This window comes from Poecilia mexicana, unplaced genomic scaffold (assembly GCF_051168715.1).
Source record: "Poecilia mexicana isolate PSO_F unplaced genomic scaffold, ASM5116871v1 scaffold_7, whole genome shotgun sequence".
Classification (NCBI taxonomy): Eukaryota; Metazoa; Chordata; class Actinopteri; order Cyprinodontiformes; family Poeciliidae; genus Poecilia; species Poecilia mexicana.
This window is the reverse complement of record NW_028263376.1, coordinates 22779348-22798738: the sequence shown is the minus strand read 5'-3', so window position 1 is coordinate 22798738 and position 19391 is coordinate 22779348. Positions and strand designations below refer to the sequence as shown.

The 19391-nt window shown below is 40.0% G+C and overlaps 1 protein-coding gene across 1 annotated transcript; it reads right to left on the bottom strand.

Moving 5' to 3' along the window:
• LOC106932077 (proline-rich transmembrane protein 4) lies at positions 1-19391 on the bottom strand. Its single transcript, XM_015010567.2, has 4 exons — positions 19133-19391; positions 10467-11263; positions 9580-9879; positions 1-6288 (listed from the first exon to the last, which is right to left on the bottom strand). Exons 2-4 carry the CDS (start codon positions 11197-11199, stop codon positions 4283-4285), a joined length of 3039 nt encoding a protein of 1012 aa, XP_014866053.2. The 5' UTR covers positions 11200-11263; positions 19133-19391; the 3' UTR covers positions 1-4282.

Here is a 19391-nt window from a genome sequence, read left to right as displayed (position 1 = left end):
TTAAGGATTTTAGGTTTTTATTTAAGTTCATATGTGAAAAGCAGCAGGAAATACATGAACAAAGAGTTCAATGAGCAAAGTAAACAGACTGCACTGCACAGGGAACATTATATGTATTTTCTATGGCACATACTGCTTCACGGGGCAACCCTGAGGGAGCTGGAGGAACCACAGTAGCCATTTAGACAAGTCCTCGTACAGTGAAATAATACCGGCTCATTGGAATGTCGACGGCAACAAAAAAGACGCACCACACTGTAAAAAAAACTCAACAAGCATCTCACATCAGTAGGAGGTACTGCAGGTCAGACAAAAGTAATCAGAAAACGAGTGATGAATCATCTGCAAAGAGGAAAAAGGCATCAGGAACTAGACTTAATGACAATATCTTTAAATTCTTATTTGTCTAACAATACATACTGAAAATGCAACGAGAGCAAAAAATGGATTCAAAAGAATAAACAGACTATACACATGGCTCAACAAACATGTCTTATATGAACAGAAACAAAGCAAAAATCTACATCCAACAAATTTAGATTATCTAGACACTTTATAAAACTTGCAATAATATAACAGACCTTTCTATATCAAGTATCATCCCCAAAACTACCTGTTCATCTCAACAGGTAAAGTCATCTGCACAGCTCATGAGCAATATCTGCGCTCAGGTTGGAGTCTTGCTAGTTCAAGTTCACAAAGCCTGAAAGTATAAAGCAAACTTCTTTACCCTGTAAGTTTAGTTCAAGATGCTAAAATTGATGCTGAAGAAAATAATTTATGTCTACAAAAGATGTTTTGTTCCAAAAGTTAAGGACATTAAGTCTATAAATGTACGATTGTGAGCCAAAATTAAACTTTTAATTCATAAATCTGGTGTTATTTATACCCCAAAGTGACTGGATAATTGCAACCCGATCACAGAACAGAGGTGCATTAAAAGCAACACACATTTTCAGGTTTAGACTGTGTAACATGTTTTTTAGTACACTTCCCTTGCAATAAATGACAAAAGTAGTGACAGAATTTTCCATAGATAACTTTGCTATCTGGAATTATATAATCAACTAAACTTGGCTGTGTCTTATAGTAATCCACATTGAATTGGTCTGTAAGGAACTGCATCTGCAGCTAATTTTAAAATTTGATTATGCACGGTAATTTGGACTGATTTGAATATAAACTGGAAGAAACTTGACTTAATAAACTTGGATATGGATTGGAGATCCTTTTTGTGACCTTTGATGGGAATTGGTTCTTTATAAGTAAATTTCTGGGTTTACATGAGGCAGAAGGACTGCTGATGACTAACAAGTCTATTGGCTAACTTGAGTACATTTGACCTACTAATTTATGTATGCTGGCCCCTTTTAAATAAATTAGAAATTCTATCTAATTAAAAATATAGGAATTTATTGTCTTAGGTAACAGTAGAACATCCAGTTACTGTGTTCTTCGTCTAACAAAGTTATCAATGTGTGTGTGTGTGTGTGTGTGTTGTTTTTTTTAAATTATTTTTTGACATTATTCTTGCGTCTGAGGAAGAGTTGAAGGCAAATCCATCTGTCCTCCAACTTTCATCTATCAGTCAGTTTGGGGGTTAAAAACAGGCTCAGAATTGACACTTATGAAACATAAATACTTTCTATCTGTGCAGAATTTTTCCTAAACTCAAAAAAGTATTATTTTTAAGGCAAATTTATTTGACTAAAATTTATTTGACTAAAATTTATTTTGCCGATACCTGTGAACTCAATTTAAAAACCAAAAGTCTGATTCACTCCAACCTGAGCTTTTAGAAATACCACTTAAGATTGTCCTTCACAGTAACAACTATGTTTCAAACTAAACTTTATTCATGGACACTAGAAAGGACAGTATTTACATTGTGACTTGTACATTTAATCTCTAAAAGATAGTAGTAAAATACTTCAGTCTAAACAGGTAAGTGCTTTGTCACTGACTCAGGTCTAATAAGTGTTTTGAAGTTCAAGCCAAGCCAGTCCTGTGTGTTGCAGCCCTGCAAAGCTGTGCAGCATATAATTCAATACAAATGATCTGTTTAAAAATCTGATTCAGATTCTGCAAAAATGCACTCAAAGGCATTGGTTATTAACAGGTGGTATCCCACAAGCATTGTTCTGCAGTAGCCCAAGATAATAAAATGCATCGAACTCATGGGAATTCAATATGGTATCTTAAACAGCTACTATCCTCAGCAGCATGGGGGGCTTCTCTGGTTGTTGTTGACTGCCTGTATCTTTATGTAACCAGCTTTAACTTATAAGACAAAACAAACGAGTACAACAGCGACAGCAAGATAAGAGCTTACACATAATCTGCTGCTGAGTCACCATGATACAAATGCTAAGACCCTAGAGAGAGAACAGCACAGGAACCAGTCATGATTATGTATGGCACATCTTTACATAACAAAAGAAGTTAGAAGAAAAAAAAACTAAAAAAAATTTACAACCAATGATATGCTTAGGAATTCTTTCATGGAAACAAATGGGACCTTTAACACTTAGTCACATTACAGGAAGTTGATCATTTTAAACCACTTTATTTCATACAATAAAAGGAGAATTACCACCTTCATCACTAATCTTGAGCACATCACACAGCTGCTAAAATGTTTCCTCGTCTAATATAAGTCTGGTCCCAAAAAAGTTAAACTCAGAATTACGTGTAAGTGTGTTTCCACTTTGCAACCCAGATCCTATTTTGTCGGACCCTCCTGTTTTAGCCCGCACGTGTGTTGCGTGTGTTTGTACTGCAGCGTATTAAACAATGTTGTTTATTCTGATGCTGACAGGATCAATGGAATAACACTGATTGAAATCTTCTTCATCCAGTATTTTGGAAAGAGGCTTAGGTCACAAAAAAAAAGCTGGAATTTTCTGCAATACATGTTTATTGATTTTATCACAGCCACTACAAATTATAACTTATGAAAGCTGCTCTAAACTTTGTCAAAATGTGCAACGGTGACAAACTAAACAAGTCTTGTCTGCTCAGACTTTACCCATATTTGGATCCGACCAGAAGAGAGGAAACCAAGCTGTACTTGGACATTGGAATTTCAAGGTCAGTCGGAATAACAAGAATGTCTCCTAAAGTCGGAATTCCAACACTGAAAGTTGTAAGGCAAAGAGCAAACCTGCTGTGTGCATCCACATTGTAGAGGAAGTTACTGGTATAAACTTTGAACTAAGCTCTTCTGGATGTATGTATCTTATTAAACCAGTGGTACAATAAGTGCTTTCACTTATCTACTTGTTAAAATGTTAGTATTGTGTTTGAGAAAAATAAAATAGAAGTATATTATCAGCTTGCTTTGCTACTGGTAGATGTCACCAAAACAAATGCTTAATACCTTTTATTTTTCAACTTGCAACTAGAAAGCTCTGAACCTGGTTATGATTTCCTGCTCTGAGTTCCAGCTTCAGAGTCAGCTAGACCACTGGTATATAGCCCGGTGTCCTATGTAGTTATTTCACAGTGGCTACACTAACAAAAGAAAAAGAAAAATAATTCAAAACTAAAGATTGTATCCCATATTTTCAAAAAACTAAATCATTGAAGGAGTGAGAATAACACATGCTTAACAGCAGTCGGATGCCTGATTTCTATGTAACCTAAAATCAATTTGTAAAACACACATCACAGATTCAAGAGTTTGTCTCAAATCAGCTTTGTCTTTACAGATGAACAAATGCAGTCAGCATTTGGTAGAAGTCATTTAATTTATCTTTCCATTAAGATTAGGTGATTCTATTATTGTATTTGAATATAAGCAGTACAAAACACTGAGATACTCACTATGAGTTGCTATTTTTCTTTTTTTCTTTTTTTTTTTCCTACCCGAAGATTTCTTTCTACTCTTTACCCTGCTGATATTGCTCTGGCTCTAGCAGTGGAAATAATGGGAGTGAAAAACAAACTGTCCTGATTCCTGGAAAAGGTTCTTGCAGTGGAAACACAGCGTATGATAAAATTATGTGAGTGAAAAAAATGGAAAGAGCTGTGTGGGTAGTGTGTCAAACATGTCGTATCTCCCAGTTAGAGTAAAATCCATTCACCTGGTAAATCTTTGAAACAAAACGACTTTAAAGATAAAGGTGATGATCTTAATACCAATCACCTAAAGTTTCTATTAAACTGGTTCCTATTTTTAAGCCAACTTGAGGAAGTCTGATCAGATCTCCCCTGCATTAATCTGAAACAAACGTGTGAAAATCTGAAGTGCAGTCACTGGTCTTTATGTCCATTGTGTGGTTCAAAGGTCTATAATTTCACTGCTGACACTGGCAGAATCATCATGTCGACTCACTTCCAGGTAACTGCGTGAACCAACGGGTCTCGCAGCTCTTGCTCGCGCCCTTTCAGAATCTGGGGTGATAAATGGCCGAGTGTCATCCACGCCATCCTCACCCAAATTCCCTGTAGATGTTCTGGAGGGGCGAAGCGACACTGGGCAAGACACTGATGAGGGAACGTTGACCATACCATTCCCAGCCCACCTGTGACCCTGGTGGGATGGCGTGGGTGGAGCAGTCACCTGTCTGCTGGGTACGCTGCTGAGAACGCTACCCCCCAGAGGCATGGAAGACTCTGTTGGGGCTTCGCTGCTCTCAGAAAGCAGCTGAGGATCACTGTTCCTGCGAAGCCAATGCTCCTGGCTGATCCCAGAGCCCGGAGAAGGAGTCTGGATTACAGGATGAAACAGGCTCCCTCCTGTGACCAAATGTTCTCTGTGCAGAGCCTCGTCAATGCTGCGAGTCAGGTCAATAGGGGAGGGAGGCCGCAAGTCAAATTCATAGAAAGACAGAGATGTATCTCTGTCCTGATCCAGGCTGCCACTCACTGAGCGATGTGGAGGTTGACCCAGAGTCTGCAGTCTCAGCAGGGAGCTGGTGGAATCCTCAGATATGCCTCGGTCCTCAGGGTGGCCCCCATGGTTACGTCCATAGTTACTATCTTTGACCAAGCGCGGCTGGGCCATATTCTGCTCATGGTCCTGGTTCCTAATAAGACTCTTGCTGATATCAGCTCCAGGTCGCTCTTGTCCAGCCCAGTTGTTCGGCACTTCTCCTGGTCCTCCTGCTCCCCCTGTTCCGCCTCCCACACCATTACTTTCAGACTTTCTGCAGGGTTTACCTCTCAGACTTTGGACTATCTTAGACCAGCATGTATGTCTTTGAGGGGAACCAACAGACTGACCAGGAGTTGGGAGATCCACTGTGCTTCCATCCTGCCCTCCTTCCTCCCTTGCCCGGCAGGTGACGGGCCTCCAGAACACCCAGGATCCCATTAGTAGCAGGAAAAAACCCCAGGTTAGTTCCAGCAGCCGAGCCCAGAAATGCACCAACCACCACCCCCAGCTGAAACGCTTCCAGTCTCCTAACAGTCCATAGAGCCACAAGGTAGCGTGGACATGCAAACCGCAGCATAATGCTCCAAGAACTGCACAGACTGCCAGCACTCTTCCCAGAATCACTGCTGTTTTTTGGCTCCCCGTCCAGGTCTTCCTCCTTGCCTCAACAGGAACACTGTGTTGGGGAAGAGCAGGGCAGCGTATACGTGGAAATACATAGCAAAGATAGCCCAAACAGATACCAAGGCCCCAACATAGGGACAGGACCTGTAGGGTTACTGGTACTACAGGAGACAGAGCTGGAGACAACAGATCAGCAGCTAACAGTAGTGTACACTGCAACACAGTAAGCACAGCCACCAGAGGGGGGTGCTCTAAGGTTGGAGGTAACACACTGACTCCTGCCACCCTCAGTGCAAGAAGTACTAGGGACGCCTGGGCCCAAACCAAGAGGTGAAGAGGCAGGTTGTAGAGGGCCGTAACTGCTGTGCGAGGGAAGATGCCTCGTGTCCTATAAGGGTCGAAGAAAAACAGAACTGCCCTGAGGCCTCCAGCCAGAAACAACAGAGCATTGGCAAGTCCAAGAGCCCCGCGATGAGGACAGTTCGCTCCAGGGGACAGAGTCAGGCCGAGGGCAGCTCCAGCAAACAGGAGCAGGAAGAGGCTTGCTGTGCCGTAGACATGCAGTTCCCAGGCAAAAGCCAACGTGCGGCTCAACTCACCCCAATAAAGAAGTGTGCCATTCGTAGAGGGAATGGCACTTGGAGATGGGGCTGGATTAAAAGTGGAGTGTGGAGCTTGCTGTGGATATCCCAACAGAACAGAGCGGTTCCTCTCGTTCTGATACGTGGGGCCAAATCTGGGTCGGATCACAGGAACAACACCGGTTGTAAGAAGTGAAGAGTCCCCTGAAAGGTAGAACAAGCCTATGATTAGTATTTTTTTTTTTTATCACAACAGACAAATGTTCAACTATCTTAAAGTATTAGGAATCAGTGAAAGAGCATGTAGTACCACTGAGATCCACTAGAGGGGTGAAGCTCACCATCATAGAATAATATGTCAGTATGATGCACTAAAAACAACCACGAAGGTGGCCAGCTGGAATCACTGATGAATTAAATTTCTTTCTGAATTCATTTGGTCATTCTTGCTTAGTAAGAATAGTTGAAATTCAGAGTAACTGTGTGGCTTAATTGAGATTATACAATTAACAAGAACATCTTTATTATGCAGCACAGCTCAGTGTCACAATAAATTTATATCAGGCAAGCTCTGCTCAAATTCAGAGATTACCAGAATGCCACATGGGACAAATTTGCTTCTCTCTGTTTATAATTTGCTCATTATGACTCAGGCTCCTGTTTGCACAGAGCTCATAACTTTATCCAACTGGAAGAACCTGGAAACACCCAGTTGTATTATGATCATATTCAGTGCTAAGATTTCTTCTAGTTTTCATTTTAAGGAAAAACAGAAAACATAGCCATGAGAAAGGTGATCTTATGAACTTTAAGCAACAGGATATCCGACTTGATGACTTCATTGTAAATCATCTTCAGCCATTTTTAACGATAAGAAGATCAGTGGTAAAACTTTCAAACCTCTAGTCACTTGAAGTACTCTTTACCTCCATAAAACTGACTCACTCCCACATAGGTTTCACCCTTTATGTTCCCTCCCTCCTTCCATTGACGCACTCCTGGGCCTCACAAAGTAAAAGCGCTTTGCATACACATCTCAGACACGCTTCTTTATTTACATAAAGGTATGTTTTACTTCCTTCAACATTTTTTCACCAAACTGGGATGAGATCCAGACACATTCCAGATGTGCCGATCACATTGCACAGCTGGGCACACTTAGGCTCACCTCAACCTTTTTGTTTTCTCTTTAAAACTGGCACTTTCATCATATGTCAGGAAAGAAATAAAATATCAAATGACCCTGTTAAAAAACTAGTTACTGGTAGGAAAATTCACACAAAAACTAATGCTATGTTATCATACCAAAGCATAGCAAAGCATTGGTTGAAAGTAAAATATATATACTTTTTTTTACCAAGACTGTTGTGACAACAGACTGAGAGGCTCTTTTGATCATAGTAATTCCACCAATTCAGCCTTAAAAAGGGCTGGAAAACTTTAACTTATAAAATTTTGGTAACATTCTGGACAAGGATACTTGAAATCTCTCAACAAAGCATAAAATGTAAACTTGGTATAAGTCACATTAGCTCTTCTAACTCTACATCCCTTGGTATTAATTCCAGAAGTGGTTAAAATATTCCACTGACAAATAGTACAGTCTTTCAGTAGGGTGGAAATGACATCAGTTTACGTTGTTTATTGGTCTGTTAAATCGTACAGGACTTAATATGACTGCATACATCAGTTATTTATCCTGTAGCAGACATGATCATATTTACTTTTTATGCAATTGTCGTGCTAATCAATGAGAAACAAACGTTCTACCACATGTAAAGCATCCAAAAACATGGAAATAGACATTACACTGGTCTTGTGGTTTTATATATATATATATATATATATATATATATATATATATATATATATATATATATATATATATATATATATATTATTTTAAAGCAACATACACTTATGTGCATTAACCTGTTAAGTGTGATATATTTTAAATGGAGAAATATATTTTTATGCATGCAGGTGTTAAGAATGTACACTAGAAGTTACAAACTTAGAGCTGCAGTTTAATTGTTCCTCCCATTTAAAGTCCTTTAAATGAAATAAAACTAACACAGCAGTGCCCCTCTCCCAACTTCACATTCTTATTCAGAAAAAAAACACAGATACTCATTCTGTGAAAGCTAAAGGAGTGTCACCCATCACAGTTCCTTAGAAATTTGGCAAACATGGCTGTTAAGAAGCAGGGAAACAAATGAGGTGGATTCTCAAGAACTGATTATGTCATCTGGGACATGTCCCTGTGGAATACTGTCTCTGCTGCCCACATACTGTCACCGCTGTCATGACGGTGATGAAACCATTATGCAGCAACAGTCCTCAGTCAGAGGCCTCTTCGAATTTGTTGCAAGACTGACTGCTTCTGGAGATTCATCCTGCCCACAGTATCACCAATAATCACAGCAGATCTTTGAAAATACTTGGATATGAGTTCCAATAATATTCAATTCCCCTTTCGGATAAATAAATTATTTTAGATTTTTTTTTATGCTATAAATTTATATAAAAAAAGAATGTACTGCTAAAAATTCTTGCAGCAAAATTAAATTCACTGGTAGTTGATATTGTTTGTGCTGCTATAATAACCATCTTTAACTGGTTAGTTGGGATCAAAAAGCCCTTTCACTGGTACTTGGGGAGTCAGAAGCTGAAAGGTTTTGGAAAAACTGCCCTGAAGTAAACAGATGAGGGCATGCTCTTCGTCAAAGTTACTGCATTGTACTGTTTATTACACGTGTACTGTGGTTACTGAGTAAAACATAAATACTTCTGGTATACTGTTTAGTCATTTCATGCTCATCAGACAACCCTGAGTGTCTTGGACTAACCTGTGTGTTCTTTGTACACTAAGCACCGCTGCTCTTACTTCCTAATATGGGTTTAAAAGGGAGACACTGACTTTGACTGAACTGAACTTCAAGCAAAAGAACAGCTGCAAAAATGATCGGCTAAGAAAAGCGTGGTTATGTTACCAGTAATGCCTCCCTTTAAATGTGCTGTGACTGTCTCTTGAGCTCCATGTGTAATGTTCCTTTATTTATTTTTTACTGTCTCGCCTGCCTTCATCTTTTTCTCTCTGCATTTGGCTTTCATCCCCACTCTCTGTTCTCCATATACCTTTCTTCTCCCACACCGTCCCCCTCTCTGTCTACTTTCTCCTTTGCATTACTTCCTCTGAGATCCTATTTGCTTCCCTCTTGCCCTTTTCCTTCAGTCCTACCCACCCACTTCCTCTCACCTCCTGCTCATACTTTAGTCGCTCACTTTTGTTGACCCCAACTACAGCCCCCCTTTCTATGGAAAAACTTGTCTCCTTTTTCCTTTCCTTTGAAGCCTTTTCCAGTAAAAAAAAAAAAAAAAAAAAGAAAGAAAAAGGTTCCAGCTGTATAAATAATTATTTTCTGAATGATCAGAGGACAAAGGAAACTCTGAAAGTGGTTGTAACTCCAGAACATGTAGATTCTTGTTTCTTACCTCTCGACGGCACAGTAGTTCTCGATGTATTTTTTCCTTTTTCTGCTGTTTTGACACTTGGAGTTGTAACTGTCCAACCAGCCTCCGGAGTAGGTGGAAGACCAGTTGTAGATGTGTGGGTTTCTTGTTCTGTTGAACTGTTTGGATTCGGACCAGCTGGGCTTCTGTTTGTGACAGGTTGTTCTGCAGTCTGTGGCTGTTTACCAGCGGAGCTTGACGTGGGTTTCGGAGATGTCACAGCAGAGGAGCCCTGCTTTGGCTGAAGTCGGTCACTGGAAGGGTGATTTGCTGCAAGTGTACCTAAAAATGGAGGATAATATATTTTGAGACATTCAAGTGACATTTAATCCCAACTTCAAAAAGCTATGAAACTGTTACATGCATATGGTAATATCGCATAACATTATGACTAGTGAAAGGTGAAGTAAAAAAATATGTCTTTTAATTGAAGATCTTCAGGTGTTTACCAAGTCTGCAGCATGGGCAGCCAATGCTCACTTATGCTGAGTTAAGGTTGGCCAGCAGATGGTAGAGAAAAGTGTCAGAATGCACATTTTGTTTCATGTGATATTGCAATTCCACCCCACACACCAATTGGGGTGAAATTAGTCTTCTATAATGACTCAGACCTCTCCTACTAATCGGTGAGGTGTTGATATGTTGAAATTCCCCAAAACCCGATTTAATCCAATCCATCCTGAGGTGGGCAAACAAATCTGATTCATGGAACTCCCACCTCACAACTTGAAGGACCTAAAGGATCCCTTACTAACATCTAAGCACCAGATCTGATCTGATCTTGTGGATTTGATGCCTCAAGAGGTCAGAGATGTTTTGGCAGCAAATGGGGGACAATAATTAGACAGGTGGTCATAAAGATATCTTACCCGTTAATTCCACAGCCTTAGGTGTTTGTTGTGTTACTGTAGAGGTTGCACTGATGGTTGTCAACGAAAACAGGTGAGTTTCATCATTCTGATAATCCAGTGATGGTGTTTCTTCGTCCGTAACTTTGGAGGTCATGGTCTGCGCCTGTGGTCGATACTGAGCCATCTCCTCAGCAACTGTTGGTTGATGACCAGTTGATTTCTCCTCTGCCAGGGCTCTGCCTGATCCCAACCCTTGGGAATCAACATCCTCTGAGCGTTCGATTGATCTCTCTTCTGCAAGACTTGGATGGGATGGCAAAGTGGGAAAAGGTGGAGTTATGGCAGCTTCTTCCCCTTTTAAAGCCTTGATGAATGTTAAACTAGCTGTGTCAGTCCTGGGTCTTGAGACAATTGGTTGGGTTGCAATTTGCCCCCTTGTAAAATTCTGTGGAGATTGCGTAAAACTTAAAGATGGGTTGAGCTGTGTCGTTGGATGGATCATCCGATGCCCCTGCTCCACTGCATTCAAAGCTGTAAACCTTTCCCGGATTGTTACTCTGATGGGAAGATCGGTGCGTCCTCTGGGAGGCAAAGAAGGCCAGAATCTAATTGTCTGCTTGGTAGGTGAAGGTGGGTTGCTAGGCAAGTTCAGAGTTGTGAAGGAAGAGGAGGAACCAATGATGGTCTGTGCACCGGATAAATGGAAGAAGAATAGGATCAAGGTATGGAACAGGAGCAGCTTGAGAGCCATATTCAGCAAGGAAGCGAAGTGAACCTTCAGGGAATTGGGGCTTATTTGTCACACCATCCTTCCACTGTTGGGGAAAAGGAGAAAATACATAATAATTAAACAGAGATAATTACAGAATTAAGTTTAAAAAGACTGATATGTTTTTAATTTATTTTGTTAGAGTAATTTTAACCTTAGAAATGCACACAAAGAAAATGCCCTGCAAGTGGAATTGGGTGATCTTCAGTACGGTAAGCCGAGATTGATGACCGGCTGTTTAAAAGACAAACAGATCTTTTTCTGATGTGAGAGGGCATAATTTTCAGTAGGTGCCAGGAAAGCTGAAGAAAGGACAGCAATGTCACTGTGTTTTATCTTTTTGAGCTTTTATTCTCTCATGGTACATAATGGATTTGGATATGTTGGTAGCCTTTTGGAGTTAAGATAAAAATGTACTTTCTCTAGAGCATACAAACGGAGAGTGCAGTTTTGTAATGCTAACCATGTTCTTTATGTATGTTGCTAAAAGTATTTTAAAAGTCACAATTGATCAATTTTGTCCTTGCAGGTTTGCAAGTTTCTCCTTTAACCTCCTTTATATATGACTGGTCGTTTTGGCCAAACACAATTCTGTTCTTTGTTTCTGAGAGCACATGCAAATTGTAACATGGTTTGCTGCGTTGCTTTAGGAGTGATGGTTCCACCTTATTACTGAGTTTCCTTTCAGGCCATGTTGGGACAGGATTCATTTTATTATGAATGACAAAGCATCAGCCAAGCTCTTCCGAAGGGGTTTTGGTTCTTGGGCTGATGCAAACATTTTGCACTAAAACATGTTGACCTCTGGGATACACAACACCCTCTGGGATACACAACACGTCTCTCTCCAGAAAGCTGTAAAGGCCAGACATTTACATGGTGTTTCTACTTGTGTAAGTTTGTTTGAACAGATGAAAGTGGCACCTCCAGGTATCTGAAACTTGTACACAAGAATGAAACAGACTTGTGGAGATCCAAAACGTTCTTCTTGATATCTGTTCCTGATTGCTTTTCTTTCCAAATAAAAAAAAGCATAGTGTTTGGGTGTTGCTTCAAAATACATCTATAAGGTGTTTGGATGTGCTTCTATAAGGTGTTTGGATGTGCAATGATATATTGCTAAATATCATTCTGATATTTAGCAAGACAGGAAAAAATCTTGGTAATTCTTTCTGACTTAAAATGGGAAAAGACCAAACTGGTCAGACCAGGAGCAAAAATAATAAGGTCATGTAGCTTTTGTGTTTGTGAATATCTGGTTTCAACTTTCTGTGGTAAATCAAAATGACAGACCAAATCAAAAATGAAGGGAGTCACAGATGGTTTCAGTCAGTGACAGATGGGTACAATAACTTTTTCCCTCCTATCTGTGCCTTAAAAGGTTCTTTGGGAAAATATCAAGATTATTTCCTCCACATGTCTTCTCTGTGTTTGCTTCTAAGTAGGAGGGCTTATTTAGAAGCTATCCGAGTCGTGATGCCAGAGGCTGTGAGGCTGACCGTCGTATATCAGAGAGCCAGGTGACATGCGACTCCCCCAGGCCCTTGAGGACTGTGCATTCTTAGAAGTGATCGAACCAAACAACTGCCAGTAAAATCCCGCAACACCCATCTTTTTGTTCTCCAACTTGCATAAATCTTTCTCTTTCACGTCAGTTTCTACCTATGACTCAGAGTGGGAGACAACCTTTGGGAACAGTGTCGCCACAAAGTAAAACTTCAGCTGGAAGGGAAGGGGAAGCTCAGAAAATAGAAATCAGTGGCTATGGGAGATTTTATTTTGCTGCGAATGAGTCACCCTGCATTCATTCACATCCATGATGATTAGACCTCAGAAAAGTCACCGTAGTCACACACAAGGGTTTGCTCGTGTATTCTGGGCTTCCAAACATGCTTAAGGTAATCTGTGTGAGTATATGGAAAATGTGTCTGGGAATGTGCAAGTGAGTGAGCATGCAGTTTATACATGCGAAAAAAATCCAGGTTGAAATTCTCTACGCATCCTCAGGAAATCTAAATCTTGTGTTTAGTGAGTCTGTACAGTGGTCCACATGTATTCCTGTAAACATCAGTGTGTACAGGAATACAACTGTTAGAACATCTCACTCTCCGCCCACTCACAGTAGCCTCAGTGTTTATTTTTTTTCCTCTTTCAGCTACCTCGTCTTCTGTCTCTCCATTTTCAAAAAAAAAAAAAAAAACAAATTCCACCCCCTTTCCCTCTCTTCTTCTACCTTGTTTTTCAGCTGCACAGCTTTGCATGGTAGATAACATCCAAATGATAGAGGCAGAACAAAATAACTGGAATGCAATGCCAGAATCTGGTGATGTGGAAGTGGTATTTTGAAAAGAGAAGAGAAAATACAGATAGAGAAGCGCAGAAGGTGAAAGAGGTTTGATGTGGCTGATAGTAGAGGGCACAATGAGGCAAGCTGATGAAAGCGAGGAGACTGGCAATACTATTAATACGGAGAGAAGTGTGGAGGGATGCAAATATAGAACAGATGATGGGGGAGTCGGAGAAGCTCGTTAATACAAAGTGACAGAAACAAAGGCAGACGTTTCATAAAAGTAAGACATGGACACATGGAAACTACACAGCATGGTGAACTGGTTTGATCAAACGTGGCAATCAGTCCAGGAAGTTATGCAAAAAGAGAGAAACTGCAATATAGTTCCATATGCAGGTGTGCATTCTCAACTTACTTCTTTGGTAATGGAGTATGTTACACTATTTCCACCTAGATACAAATGATTTGAGTGTAAACCTATGGTCAGAAATACGAGAATATGCTGAGACAAAGCAGAGATTACTGAGAGAAACTCTTGATTTCTATTTTTGAAATGTTGTCACAATTAATCAATCTCTTTTCCAGAAGCCAAAAACAGAGCAGAATGTTCTGGTCCACTGGACCAATACAAATAAGAGTGAATTTAGTTTCAGCTCATCCAAACAGTTTGAATTTGGGGGAAAAAGGACAAATCACTTCAGTCAGACACCACTAATCAGCCTTCCTCATGTCTGCTTCAGTACGCTGTTGAGCAAACGTTGTTCATTCTCTTGACCCTGACACATCTGTGCGTGCTGCAGCCAGAATCCCTCAAACAGTGACTAAAATACGCACACTATAGGCTCACAAATAGAAATTACGTTCCTCTGAGACTGTTCACAGGGGGGGACGGCAGATGGGTGCATGGCCCGAGTATTTTTATCTTCGTAAAGCCCAGGGGGTTCTCTGAGACACTTCACTCTGAATTTAAAATGCAACATGGTGAGCATGTCGTCTGCATGCCGTCACTCTTACTTGCACAATGCATGCCTTGTTTGATGCAGGAAATGCCCGTGGATAAAATCCAACTGTACAGTAGCAGGCAGCAATCTGGAGATTACTATAAACTCCTAGCCCACGGTATATCCTGGCTGTTATACAATCACATGAGTAAGTGCTGCAACAGCTGCTACTAATCAGTTAATCGTCGCAGCACTGATGTCATGTCTACACACTCATGTTTTAATATGACGAGTGAATGCACAAACTTTCCATAAGAAACCTGGGAGGTGTGTGTGTGTGTGTGTGTGCGTGTGCGTGTGTGTGTGTGTGTGTGTGTGTGGGTGGGTGGGGCGCGCACACAGTAATGCTTCTGCAGAGACTCCCTCCTACTTGCAAACATTCATTTTCTTTTTACTAGATTTCAGACAGGATGACAGAGTGTGAAGTTTCCATTGGCTAGAGCGATTCTATCTGTCTGTTGCCAGTCTAGGATCAGTCTTCTTAACTAAGACCAATCCAAATGCTTCTCATCAACAATTTGGTTTAGATTTTTAGTGAAGGTCTGAGGACAACACAGCTTTCTTAGCACAGAGTACATGAAGTACCACGCGAAGGACAGAAAGCCGAGTCATGGCTGGAATCTTGTTTACGTAGTAATTGATTGGATGGCTCCTGATTAAAATCACAATTTTGCCAATTGCAGACAGCAATTTGGCAATTGCTTTGCACAGCTGCTGGTGCTTAGACCTCTACGACTTTCTGTCTCCTTCTGTTAAAGGTTCAGACTCGATTTTATGTGTCAAAGACCAGCAGTGTTTTGGTTCTGCTAGTGAAATTGGGTACAATGGAACTTTTTAAACTAGAAACATGTGTCTTGAGTTGATTGAAATACAATTTATTTTTTAATCTAAACTGTCAGAAACATGTGGAGTGCAATGAAGTACAAAAGAAATGCAAATATAAACATTAAAAAAGGCAAGCCCAAACATGCAATTTTCACAAGTAGGTCATTTTCCAATAGTTCTGTTAGTTAATGGTCTCACTCATCAGTGAAGAATGGAGACGTGCTAGTCAAGCTTTTCTTGGCTGATGCTGATTTCTGGTATTCTTTTAGGTGCCAGCTGGGGTCTAGCAGGATACACCACAAAACAGTAAGGAGTAAAATAAAAGTTACAGGTTCTTGATTTGAAGATTTTGATTTTGTATAAAACACAAAATTAAGGAATTCTAACCTTTTAGTGAAATAACTTGAACCATAGCTATTATTACTTGGACTGGTTTTCTTATTTGTTGTAGAGGTGGTTCTAACAAGCTTAATAAGGAGGAAATATTGCAATGTTAATTAAAGGAGAAAGTGTGCAAAGAGCATATATCAAAATGACAAAAGAAGTGGTGAGAATCAGGCTACAGAAAGACGGCTTTCTGCAGAAACGGTGCAGATAGGCAGAAGTTGAGAGGGACTGTAAGAGGTGTAAATAACTATGTTGGGAATATAAAGGCATAAACATATATGGAGCTAAATGTAAAGCGCCTCTCTCCTCTGTGGTGTATAACCATAAAGCATTACTGCTCAGCCATCAGCAAGCTGTGCAGATGTATAACTTGTTTGTACTTCGTCCTGACTGTGGAAACGTGGGTGGGTGTGTTAGGAAGTGAATGTATGTGAATATGTAGGTATGTGAGAAACAGGAAGAAAAGGGAAAGAAGGAGCATGTGTGGTTGTGTTGGAATGTGAGTCACGGGGGAGGTCCTTCCATTAACCGTTACAAAATTCCACACCTTGAAATAACACACGGTTTCCAAATAGCTCCCACTGTATCGCCTTACTACCAGTACAATAAAAAAAATTTAAAAAAAAAATAAAAAAAAACATGCCCTTCACTATTTTGTTCAAGTTTCACTGTTAGATCTCGAGACATTTGAGCTCCTAACCTGGAAAATTGATTTTCCAGAAAGTTTTCCAGGTGAGGTCACAGAGCATAAGTGTCAGACCAAACTGATCCATCTACCCCCAGACAAGGAAGGTTGTTAAGAAGGCCTCCCAGTGTGTGTGTGTGTGTGTGTGCGTGTGTGTTTGTGTGTGTGTAGGGAAGGTTGGGGGGAGTCAAAACGTCAGAAATCGACCACACAGGAGATGTTGAAAAGAGGCTCCAGAAACAGTTCCGCATGTTTTTGATCATTGATGGAGAGGATGTTCCAGTGAAAGGTGATGGACCCCAGAATATCTCTAAAGCTCATCGGTGAAGTGAACCACTGATCAAAGGCTACAACTGCAACCAGAATATTACAGATGCACCAATTGATCAGCCAAAGACCAGAATCAGCCAATTTTCCCTTGACCTGCCATTATTGGATATGACTTCCACCATTATCAGATTATCATCCAAACACTTCACTTTAATAGAATTCTTTTGACTTTGATAAAAATTAAATGACATTTAACTGCTTCAATGCATAAAGGGGGTAATCTTGCAATGCTTTAATTTTCTGTTTAACAAATTGTCTTCCCTCAAACAGGAGACCTGCAGACAATTTCTTTCTGTTTTATATGCAAGTTGTCAGCGAAATCACGTGACTGGAGAACCATGGAAAGAAAGTTAAGTGCAAATTTTACAATCTTTTCAACCATGTTCGGACTCTGATGTTTTAATTAGCTCCCGCGCATTGCCAGAAACACACCCTGAAAGATAGCAAGTCTGCTGACTTTTTGAGACGGCTTTTGAATCCCACTAAGCCACAAAGACACTCTCAGGGAAATAAATTACAGGCATCACAAGTCATAAACCTTGCAGACTACAGAGAGTTAACCACAGCTCTGCTTGAACCCAAGTCTCGTATTGTTGCAGCTGGATGCAATAAAATTATGTTGAGGTTGCAAACAACTTGTCAGTAAATGAACTGTTGGCTGATGAATAGAAGTGATGAGCAACTTTAAAATGTATCAGATATAATAGAACTTGAAATAAAGGATATTTCTATTCTATTATTTTTCACTGTCTCCTTTAAGGTTTCGTTTTTAGAGTTTGTTCCTGCGACGAAAAGTACTTTCTGTTCATCTTGTCAGAATAAAAGCCTTTGAAACATTAGAAGACAGTGAAATTAATAATTTGTTTGATGCCAGAGCCATAGTCATAGTCATAAGTCATCTTTTGTCATATTACTCCCTTTTCGGTAATTCTTGAGTTGACTTCTGCATTATGACCTAACCAAACCAGCTGTAAAATCTTACTTAAGCTCTTCTAAAAGTGTAAGTGTTGGTTTTGGGTTGTGATGCTTCTCTTTAAAATTAAGGTAATCTGTCAGAACTCTCCTAGATTCCAGTAGTCTGTAAAGGTTAAAATTATTGTAGGCATCTATGAAATATTAACAGCCTCACAATTCAACAAGTATATTAAAAACATCCTTTTTATTTTTCACAATTCCAAGAAAAAATTGGAAACAAACTCATCAAATAAAGAAATGACAAAATGTGCCAATATTTTTTTTAATTAATCTGCAAGTGCAATGGTAAATAACACGCCTAATTCAGTTATTTATTTCATGGTTCCTCTTTGGCAATGCACTATGACTTAGTTTAATCCTTCAGGCGTCTGAAAGGGAGTTTCCGTGGACTCCTACTTATACCCTTTTCATCTGAGAAGAGATGGGGACATACATTTTCCTTGTGTTTATTTTGGGTTAGTATTAATGAAGGAATGCATTCAAATTACATGTTTTATATGGGAAGTATTTGTCCATAGTTTCACTGTATTTCAATTGTAATTTGAATTATTTCTCTGATCTGATTAATTTTCCAAATTCAAGTTTATTGAGCATGCTTGTGATTTCATTCCTTTATTGTAATAAGTCAAATTCAGAAATGGCCAAAAAGGTTTCAGACTCTAGCACTGTATCTTGTTAAATAGGTCCTATATATTTGACCTAATAGTGTGATTTGATCTGAACTATGATAATATTGATAATATTGGACCCACTGACTTTGATATTGACAGACTAAACTCTACGTTGAAATAATTAAATTAAGAAACTATTTGGCGATTTTCTATTTTTTGGCTGAAGTGTGTACTTTATGCTATATATACGTAGGTATACAATGATTTATTCATTTATTGAAATATGACACTTCTGATCCTCCATAATCTTCCACTGCTCAGTTTTATTAGCCAATAAATTCCAAGTCAGTGTAGCTAAAAAATAAACACTAACTTCGTGTAACCTAAAAATGAGACCAATAAACTTTGTTCTTCAGGACTTTGCAGCTTTTATTACACTTTGCGGGTAACAAATTAGTATCAGGGTGTTGTTGTTAACTATTAATGAGAGTAGCAACGCCGTTACTGTCCTAACATCGGTGGGGGCGCTTTTTGCGGCACAACACCGGGTGAAATTTGTCTTGTCCAGCCTTTCCCTGGCGCCCTTTAGGATGAAGACTGTGCGACTACTAATCAGGAAATCATAATAACAATAAAAAACTGAAGCCTTTATCAACCACCACTAAATGAAACCCAGGTTAGTAGCGTGGGAACCTGAACCTGAACGGTGAGTCGGCCCGGCACAGGTAAAGGCAGCGTCACTACAGTATCAATGCGCAATGAATCCCCGCATAGCGGCTGCTACGCAACTGTCGGTGCCTGGAAGACGTACCTGCAGGTCTGTCCGGATCCTTTCAGATGGCGTCTGTTGCGGCAGGCTGGAGGGGAGGGGGGGACTAAGGCATTCTGTGATAATGACAGAAAAAATGTAGTCTTCCTCGTTTTATCCGAAGAATATAACCACCAGGGCTTCCTCTATGTCCAGCTATCTTCCACTATCGCTGCCTCTTCCCCTAACCACGAGCTACTGAAGGGATATACGCCCCCTCCGTCCTCTTCATCTCTCTCCACATCGCTCCCTCCCTCTCACT